Here is a 10996-nt window from a genome sequence, read left to right on the forward strand (position 1 = left end):
TTAACCTACATGCAAATTTTCTACATGGTATCAGAGATGGATTTGTAGAAATTTTCTACATTTAATTCATGGGTTGATTTTAAGGTTTGAACTAATATATAATAATAGTTTTTAAGACTATGGTTTTAAACAATTATAATTTTGAACCAAATAAAAAGAAGTGTTATTGATAGCAACATTTCTCATTTCATGGGTTTATTTTAACATCTTTATTTAGCAACATTATGTCTTTTTAAGCGATGGATGCATAACTTTGTACTACAAACCTTGCAAAAATTGTATGCTACTAGTAGCACCACTTTTCAATTTGTGGGTGGATTTTGATTTTCTTTTCATGTAAACAAGTAAGATTTTAGGGATATAGTTCTCATTTTTAAGTCATATTTCTTATTAAGTCAACCAAATATGCTCATTTACTCAATGATGAATGTGGATAATATGAGTTATCAGTGCAAATTGAAGTGTATAGAAAACCTGATGCTATCCCTAGACAACCAAGTACAAATTATAATCGAAGTGAAGAAAGGAATATAATTAATTGAGTGATAGTTGAATAGAGAAAATAAGTAGGTGTTTTTAAATTTGAGATGAAAAGAGAAAGAATTGATCCTTCATTTTCTTTCTAGGTCTTCCCACCTTTGATGTCCTACCATACATTTTGTGCTCATTATGTTAAAAGTGTGCTTTAGTTTCATTATAAGAAGTAATTGCATATTAATGATATTTGTAGCAACATTTAAAAAGATTTTGTGATGCACTATGTAGTGACACATTACACCATCATTGACCATTGGTGTAAAGAAGCCTACAAATTCTTTGCGCATGCCAATTGGATGTTATGAAAAACTAGTTTTAGATGTTATGCAAAGTCAAAACCATCTGAGATCTAATATATTCCACCTATTATTAAGTATTAGTTCCTCTATTCAAAATTTATCATCTTTGTCAACTCACTCAAAACACTTCCACTTATGATTAAGGATTAATTCCTCTATTTAAAATTTCTCATCTGTGTGAACTCACTCAAATCACTTGAATTGAGAATGGATTCACATATGGGTTCAATACTTGAGAAGTGGTGGGGACAAATTGAATTTTTTTATATTTGCAAAGACTCAAAATTAATGGCAAGCACTTAGAAATTGTTAATTAGGTCAATTTTTTGTATGATAGTCGTGTAGGTGAAACAATCAAGATTCACTCTCTTACACACATGTATTTTGAGTAGGCTTCATGGTTAAGAGCACGTATGTGCTTCCTTGTAAGAGGTCAATGTCCAAAACTAGAGGGGGTATAATATGTACACCTTTGTAGACTTTAGCAGTCAAATCACTAAGTGGAGATGGGTCTCTTGTCCCAAAAGCAAGGGGTCTCATACCCAAATTTATTTTTTTGCTTGGTTGTGACCTTAAGAAAACATATTGCATTCAATATTACCAGGGACATACTATGGTAAACATGATAGTGTGTCTTATGACATTGATAAGTGTTCACATGAGAATTCAATATTCTTATAGTTTATACAAAGTGTCAAAACTTTGAGGAACCCTAAGGAACCAAATATGCATCAATTTGGTTTATTCATCCATAATGCTTAGGTGACATGGGAATATGCACAATTGAAAGTATCATTCTTAATATTGATGACCTAACTTGCTCATGGGCCTTTGTGAAGAATAATGATGAAGCATACATTATTTCAAGAATGTCCATTTTGTAAGAGATATGTAATAAGATTAAATTTAGTTAGAGGATCAACATTTGTAGGGTTCAGAGATTGTTGTAATTCATCATTATAATGTATATAGTTGTATTATGCTTTAAAATGATATATGAATAAAGACTTGGAGTGGTGTGTGATTATTAATGATTGTATAGTCTTGATAGGGGGTTGCTCCGTATCAAAAGAGTGGGTCATATGTTGGATGTGGAATCTTGAAGTTGTAAGTGTCAGTTTGAGTTAAGAAAGGCCATGCAATTCACAATTCATGACAAAACTAGAATTCTTGAAATTCTTAAGGAGTGCTAACATTGAAATTCACAAGAAGTAATTTATTTAGAGTATTGTTGAAGATATATTGCTTCCTAATTTCATGGTATAAAATAGTCCTTTGTACTAACACAAATGAGTTGTTGATACTCTCATTTCTAAAACTTAGGTTTCTCCTTATACTCCATTGTTATTCTTCAATATGATGTTTTTTGTACCTTGTTTTTTATTTTGTTGAAATTTTTTTGACTTTCAATCACTTTAGAAGGTTTTAAACAAATTCTATGAAGTTTATGAATGTTTTAGAAAAAAATAAATATTAAACTCAATATTTTGAAAATTAAAAAATAAGTTTTTAATTGGTTGATGACTACTTTTATGTAGTTTTAAATTGAATTGTCATATATAAAAATTATTTTAAAACAATAAAAAATTATATTTAGCAGGTGTCATAATAATATTTTGTTACAATATCAACGACCAATATTATGACTTATCAATACCACATGCCGAGAAACCATAACTCATTTCAAAATCAAAATATTTTATAAATATACTATTTTAATTTAATTTTATAATATTTCTTAAAAATTGAGACTTAATACTTACAATATAACAATATTCTTAACCTTGGATGTTTATCCATATTTTACAATGGATATTATAGTACCATGGCTTATCAATATCATTTGCCCAGAAACTATAACTCATTTCAAAATCAAAATTATTTTATTTTAATTAGTTTTGAAATTTTTAAATAGATTTTATGAAGTTTGTTAAACTATTATCATATTAAATTTTTATATTAATTTTTAATATTATATTAAATTAAAATTATATTAAAGTATGTTTAATTTAGATATATGTTTTATTATTATTTTTATTTTTGTATAAAAAGTAGGTATAAGTCCCAACATTACACGTTGTTTATGCATTCATAACAGGTTTTGTTTGACATATTTTATATTTTTTCTTGGAGTGAAATTAAAAAAAATTAAAAAAAGGAAAAAAAAAAATCTAGAATTAGCTTGCAAAAGAATAACCATGGCATATATATTAATATCAAATATAAACATTTATTTATTTTAAGTGTATGAAAATTTATCTCCCGAAATTTTATGAAAATATTAATGTATTTTAGATGAGATAAATATAAATAAAAAAAATTCTAAATAAATTTTTATGACGAAATTATTTAACATTTTATTAATCAAAATTTCCTATAATATAGAAAGAAAATATAATTATAACTGTACTTATATCTCAAAAATAGAATTATAACTGTACTTATATCTCAAGTATCATAATATAAACAATTATGATGTAGCATTCAAATAAAACAATTTCACTATAATTAAATTACTAATTTTTAACACAAATACAAAGGACTGAATTGGTATAAAACTATGGTGGACAAGTACATGGCCAACAAAATTATGCATCATACTTAATTGAGTATATATTATATTTAATTGGGAATTATTTATTGCCTCCATTAGAAATGGACTGCTGCTTATTATAAATTGATAAGTAATATTAAAATAGAAAAATTAAATTATATAATTAATTTTAATGTAACCCAACGTAATTTAATATTCATCACACAAGTCTGCACCAATTACTTATAAATCACAAATCTTATATCATCAATCTTATTTCATGAAGACCCATCGAAGAAAAATAAAACTAACCATAAAACACACACACAAAAGAAAAAATAAAACTAACCCTAAAACAATGACTAGATATCCTTGACCTTCGAATAATCTCCGCCATAAAGATGGTAAAGCCTGAAATAACTGCTAAACAGGCCCTACCTTACATACTCATGAGCGTATATACTAACATGTCGCTATTTTTTTTTCTCTCTCATCACTGGAGTGTTATATCGGTACCATGTCACGTTGTATTTACTATGCAATAGGGTTGGAAATATTGACCTACGGGAACAACTACTGAAAACACAGGTACCTTTCTTACTGGTTTGAGGTAGTGTAAAAGGTTGTTGTTGAAGAGGCCCTATCTGATTATGGAAAATTATAACAAGAAGGGTAGGTTTTGTGGAAGATGTGATTGAAGTTTATATCCATGGACAGTTCACTCCAGGAATGGATAGTCTGTGTAACCAACTACAGGATCAGGACTGTAAAACGTGTTTCTGTCATATTTGTTGAGGGGAGCATTTAACTCAAATCTTCTAGGCAAATCTGGGTTGGCCAGAAAATGTCGGCCATAAACTACAAGATCAGCCTTACCACTTGCAATTGCTTCATTTCCATCTTCTCTGTTATAGCCGCCTGCAACCAAGAATGATCCCTTGAATGCCTTCCTTATTGGAAACAGGCTCTTGTCTGTTGCAACAGGATCAAATGAATTTACCAGCCTGGGCTCTACATAGTGGGCATACAGGATGTTGTATTTACTCAAGGCCTCGGCCATGTAAAGCCCGAGGGCGTCAGGATCTGAATCACTGGATTCTGAATAATGTGTAAATGGTGAGAGCCGTATTCCCACTCGTTCGGCTCCAATTTCTTCCACCACTGCTTCAACAACCTCCAGAGGAAACCTGCAGCGGTTCTCCAATGTGCCACCATACTCATCGCTCCTGTTATTTATGCTGTCTTTCATAAATTGGTCAAGAAGATATCCGTGGGCACCATGAATTTCAACACCATCAAAACCTGCCACAAAACCATCAAAACTATGAAGGGAAAAAGATAGTACTTTCTTATTTGTTTGACAAAAATCGAAATCTTCCTTGGATAAAAATAGTTGGTGTAGCCTATGTAATATGTGTGCAAATATGTAAATGCCAAATTTGCGATTTCTTTAAGAACTGTTACCTGCTTTGATAACATTTCTGGCGGCAAGACGAAATTCATTAATAATCTGTGGAATCTCCTCAATTTTCAGAGCTCGAGGAGTGGAATAATCCGCAAAATCTTTGCCATTGGGTAAGACAAGCTGTCCCGATAATTTTCGATCTGTTGAGGAAAAGGGTGCCTGGCCATTGGGTTGATAATCTGCATTTCATAGAACCACTAAACCATCTTAATTCAATGTAGCTGACACAGCAATTTTTCAAAGAAAAACTGACCTAATGCAAATTTATTAGGGTAAGAACTAAGAGTTGTCACTACCCATTTTTCGTTATGAGATGCTATGCCCAAATGAAGCCAACAAACAGTGGCATTATATTGGGAATCATGGTTTGGAAACAAATCGACAGAACCCAATCCGCACAGATCTGTCAAGTGGGTACATGAAAGGAATTAATGGATAGCAATGCAATGAAAAACATAGATACTCACCCACATGGGAAACCCTTCCACTGTGCCAAATCTGACAGAAGAAAACACCTCCTTTCTCATGGACAGCATTGACAATGGGTTTCCAGGCCTCCACCTGCTCCTCTGTCCAAATTCCAGGGGCATTCGGGTACCTGTCAGTTGCACACCACATCATGGTCATCATCATTTGGTCTTCTAATAAAAAATGTCTCATAACAAGCACTTGGCTTATTATAACCAAGAATGTGGGTATTTGAGAGAAAATGTTAGCTCACCCTTGGGCAGAGTCGGAAACGCCACTAGCTTCTGCAATGAGAAGACCTCCAGGGCTGGTTCTCTGGGAATAGTATAGGATTGCATGGGGTTGTGGTATGTAATTGTAGGATCTCACTCTTGTTAACGGTGCCAAAACCACCCTGCGGAACCCGTCTCCAGTATTAGCAAAATCAACCTATGTTGTCAAAACGAGTACAATAGGAAATGAGAAAAGGGACAGCAAAAGATTGATACCTGTGAGACAAGGTAAAGGGACCCAACTGATAAGGTGTTATCAGTGGGATCTGCTGCTTTGATTGATTTTCTTCTGTGTTTTGTTCCCCTGCCATTGTAGTTCGTGTCGTTACTCTCCCTTTTTTTTCTGTAGAATATAAGCGAATGAGATCAACCAATTTGGAGAAATAGGCCGAACGATGCGGACGAACGATTGATAGATTCTTACTGTACTGCCTCTATGGGCTTATATGGGTTTCGATGTGACTACGTCATGGGTGATGAACATTAATCAAGCAGTCGCTTTCATTTGAAAAACAATTTAGAGTTGCATTCCAATATGTGTTTCGATGTGACTACGTCATGGGTGACGAACAGTAATCAAGTAGTCGCTTTCATTTGAAAAACAATTTACAGTTGCATTCCAAATTCCAACTGTTTTTAAGAGGTTATGGTCCTTTTTACAAGAAAATGAAACGGCATACTCGGGAGTATGATTGCTATTGATGTGGAATTCAAATACTTTACGCTGCGGGTGCGTCACTGCTGATTTTTCAAAGCGGAAGGATTAACCATACAAACATATTTGACAACCATGTAAAGTTGTAAACCATGTTTTGGTTGAAAAGTCAGACTCTGGCGAAATGTTGTTAGCCCCGCGTAGCTTGTGATTAGGTACATTGTAGAAGTAGCTTCTAGAAATTTTGATTCGGTGTGACTAGGTACATTGTACAAGGAGCTTCTAGAAATTTTGATTAGGTGTGACTAGGTACATTGTACCAGGAGCTTCTAGAAATTTTGATATGGTACATTGAATCATTGGCATCAAGTCGTTTCAAATTACAGAAGTTTCATTCTAAATTAACTTGATCATGCGTCATCTCACAAGATGGACGTTTGATTATAGATCGAGATGAATTGATGAGAGGCTCTTTCGCAGCATGTTTGAATTAACGATTTTGGGAACTCAAGAATTTTGGGAACTCAAGTCAATGTGCTTTAGAATTGAAATTCTTTAGTCAATTATTCACTTATTTATATAAACTTATTGTAATTGGATAGGTAAATTTGTGTAATTTATATTACTAGCATTTGCATTAGATGTTGCAAAGAAAACGCAGTATAAAGTGCCGAAGTCCATCATCCATGTAGTGTGTGCATTATTCAACAAGGTGGATCTCTCTAAATTCGTTGCAAACATTTATGTTGTTGCATTGCGGAAATCCATCATCCATGTAGTGTGTGCATTATTCAACAAGGTGGATCTCTCTAAATTCGTTGCAAACATTTATGTTGTTGCATTGCGGAAATCCATCATCCATGTAGTGTGTGCATTATTCAACAAGGTGGATCTCTCTAAATTCGTTGCAAACATTTATGTTGTTGCATTTCTAATTTATTTAGAATCTACTACTGCCTCCTCTTCTTGGAATATTAAATTTCTTATCACCCCATGATGACAATCCCTCTAATTATTAGCATCAGAGTTTTTTCCACTTTAGTGGGTTTATCTTCAACCTAAAGAAACATGAATTTGAGTCACTCAATTAAAAAGAAATTGCTAAATTGCTATTTATGAGGTTTTGAGTAAAAACAATTAATAACTCATATTTACAACCTTTTAAGTCTTGTATTTATAACTCATATTTATAACCCTTTAAAATGAAACTGACTATCTATATTTCTATTAATAAAAAAAAGAATCTTCTTTATAAAACTGACACTCACATGCTACTCCTATATATTTATGTTATATTTAATATTCAGTGTCCATCAATTGAATGACAAGATGAAAAAGCTCAACTTAATTGCACCTTTAAAACGTGACTTAAAATTTTAATTGGTAATTATTTATTCAGTAATTTGTACATTGTTAATTGCAATCTCTCTTGAAAACCAATGTTTATATCAAAATTTTAAAAATTAACACTCACTTCTCCCGTGTTTCTTTATTTGATCGTGGTACTCAAGATTTCCTTTCTCCAAAGTATCCAATGTGAAGATGATAGCTTATGCATTTCCGTGTTTCTTTATTTGATCATGGTACTCAAGATTGCCTTTCTCCAAAGTATCCAATGTGAAGATGATATCTTATGTGTTTCCACTTTCTCAATAGGTTCATGTGATTATTATTATTTTTGGTGTTAATGTTTATGTTTTTTTTATGCCCATCCATTATTTATTATCTAAACATTGATTGAAAATCCGTAAGTGGCTAGTGTGGAAATTGCAAGGTGTGCTGAGTATTTGGTTATCTAGTAAGCTTAGAGTCATTCTTGAGTCATTATCTTTACCATCTCAGAAAGAAGAAGAAGAAAAGTCTATTGAATTGAAAAAGAACCCTAAAAAGTATTAGGATCCATGGGTCATTTTTTTTTGCATCATGTAGCAAGATCACATGGTTAAGTGATTATGCCACATGAAGAATTAGCCTTTGCCAATATTTAGGTTTATGACTAGGTGATTTTTTCTACTAATATTCTTATACCAATTTACCATGATAATTCTCTTTTAAATTAAAAGGCAAGCAACGTTTTTTAGTGTTTCAACTTCATTTATAAAGAGTTTAGCGCTGATAATTAGTAGATTATATGAAATTTTGAAAATTGCACTAATATATTATTGTTGTAAGGCTCTACATTCCCAATGGAACTCATATAGTGAGTGGATAAAGAAATAATAAGTTTTTCAAATGGTGAAATAATTTTCATATGCATGATATTGTGATCTAGATAAATAAAACCAAACTCTTCATTTATCATGTGTCTTAAGTCTTTTATATCTCCAGTGTATTTTTCGTACAAATAAGAAGCATTTGTTAATCATGCATCATGTAATATGATCTCCAATCAGTAGAAAAAACTTAATATCAAAGAAAGAAAGACAGAGGAAAATTCTTTTAATGTCCACAAATGACTCAATGTTACAAAAGAGATGCTTGCTAATGAACAGGATAAGGTAGCTTGGGAAAAGTGTAGTAACAAATTTTATAAAGAATCTTATATAGATTTCATGTTAACAACATATTAAGATATTTTAGAGAGTAGTTAAGTATGTTTAGAGATGTGCTAAAGAAGATAAGGTCACTAAATAAAAAAAGAAGATAAACATCAATTCTTATTCAAAAATAATACAAAAAAGAATTTGTGGGAACTTACTACTCTTGAGAGAAGCTTCCTAAAATTTCCTAATGGTGCTTCTCCTTAAATAAATAGGTTTAAGGCTACATCTAATTACATCAACATGGATAACACAAGCTCTCAAGGATATGGATGTAATTTAATTACTAGAGTTGATATTCATGAAGTGAGAGTGCACACATTAATATCTCCCAAGATTGAGGGAAGTGGAGGTTAGATTAACACATACATGACCTTTGTTGTAAAAGGGATCAAAACAAACAAATAGATTTGCAGGAGTGCATCATAAAAACCTATTAGATGATGAAAAGTAGGCATGTAGGCATATTTTCCCTAGTGTGGAAAATGAGCAAATTATATTTTAGTAGAAAATATTTTCCTATTATTTATAAGGTCTAATATTTTAACAAAAGATTGGCCAATATTTCACAATTTTTTATAATTTAAAGCAAGATTGGCTGAAAATCTAAGAGATTTTATAATTGAGAGAAAGATACGTCTAAATAATATATACATTTTTGGTTATCAATGAGACATATATATATATATATATATATATATATATATATATATATATATATAGAGAGAGAGAGAGAGAGAGAGAGAGAGAGAGAGAGAGAGAGAGATTTTATAACTTAAGGTTTTATATTAATCAAAGACCATATTTACATGGGTTTATAAGGATTTCTAGAGTGACCATGGAGGATACAACCTCTCATCATTTGCTCCCTGAAAATATACCTTCAAGGTTCCTTAGGTGGATAACAGAGCTACTATACTTGACATTGGCAGTGTCCAGTAGCTTTTCTAGCCCAAAACCTACTATGTATGGCTCCATGTCAAAGCCTAGAAGGATGTTGCTTGGTTTAATATTTCCATGAACAAACTTCCTTTCATGTAAATAAGCCAGGCCTCTGGCTACTCCCTTTGCAATTTTAAATGATAAGTCTGTGTTTACAAAACATAATCTACTTCAAGGATGCTAAGTTGGAAATGGCTATCTACCTTTCAGTGAGCATTGCTGACCCCTCCTCAAAGATTTTTTGGACAATGTCTATATTTTTTTGCTTTTCAACTGACTTAGACGATGAATCAATGGATTTCCTTCTGAAAAAATTCTTAAATTTGCCTTCCTTCTTTACTGGAGCTGGTGGTGCGGATTTCTTAGGTGGGATCAAATCCACTACAATGCATGTAGTGTCGTCCCTAAGTCCTCTTATCCTCAAAACCTCCTACAGCTAAAATGGTTAGGCTATGATAGAAATAAACTTAAAGATGTTGACATTGATCGCTTATCCTTGTCAACAATATTTGTACCTTAGCAATTTGTTTTGCAGCAAGTTCTGCTGGCAAGCCTCGGCAGCAATTTGCAGCATTCTCAAAGCTCAATGCATCCCAAACACCATCAATTGCAATGATAAGCCTTCCTCCAGCATTCGGTAGCTATTGAAACAAAAAATTACTAGTCTAAATCAAACAGACACATTGTGACCAGGTATTTGTTTCCTTCAGTAAATGGATAAAATCCATCCCCTGCCACTGCAACAATAATACACCATATATCACCTTCCCATTAAAACTGAGAATGAGCTACAAGTAAACTGTGAGAATGCGGATGCCTCATAAGCATGGAGTTAAGTTTGATCCCTGAGCTTTGCTACAATCCTCAACTGTAGAAATATTGAAATTTTTAAGAAGACTCTGGCCATTTCATAAGCAGCTGAGTTGACAGCAGAGTTTGTCTATTGTTGAGTCCCAATCATAGAGATGTCTATATGAGTTATGTCAATGTCTAAGTAGAGCTGTTGAATATGGAATGTGGGTGTAAGTCCTCATCTCTGTCCAACTTATGTCAAAGCAAGGATACTACATAAGAAGAAAGAATTGGTTAATCGGTTGTGGATGATGGCATTTTTTCTAGAAAATGAAATACCTCCATCATTGATGGTCTTTTTTGAGGGGAAGCAGAAGCACAATTCAATGCAATCCCCACAGACACTGAGATTTCTTCCCTTCCTTCAACCTTTGGTCGAAGAGTAGGATATATGATGTGCAAAAGGTGATGCTTGTCATCTACAAAGTTTTGA

At 32.5% G+C, this 10996-nt stretch overlaps 1 protein-coding gene across 1 annotated transcript; it reads right to left on the bottom strand.

Moving 5' to 3' along the window:
* Positions 1–3617: 3617 nt before the first annotated feature.
* On the bottom strand, positions 3618–5969 carry LOC149205811 (putative 12-oxophytodienoate reductase 11). Its single transcript, XM_089393565.1, has 5 exons — positions 5791–5969; positions 5556–5696; positions 5302–5432; positions 4834–5013; positions 3618–4671 (listed from the first exon to the last, which is right to left on the bottom strand). The coding sequence occupies exons 1-5, from the start codon at positions 5883–5885 to the stop codon at positions 4088–4090; spliced, it is 1131 nt and encodes a 376-aa protein (XP_089249691.1). The 5' UTR covers positions 5886–5969; the 3' UTR covers positions 3618–4087.
* Between the last annotated feature and the right edge of the window lie 5027 nt (positions 5970–10996).

Source organism: Pinus tabuliformis, chromosome 1_2 (genome assembly GCF_031772625.1).
Source record: "Pinus tabuliformis cultivar Carrire ecotype Pingquan chromosome 1_2, CPIR1, whole genome shotgun sequence".
Taxonomy (NCBI): Eukaryota; Viridiplantae; Streptophyta; class Pinopsida; order Pinales; family Pinaceae; genus Pinus; species Pinus tabuliformis.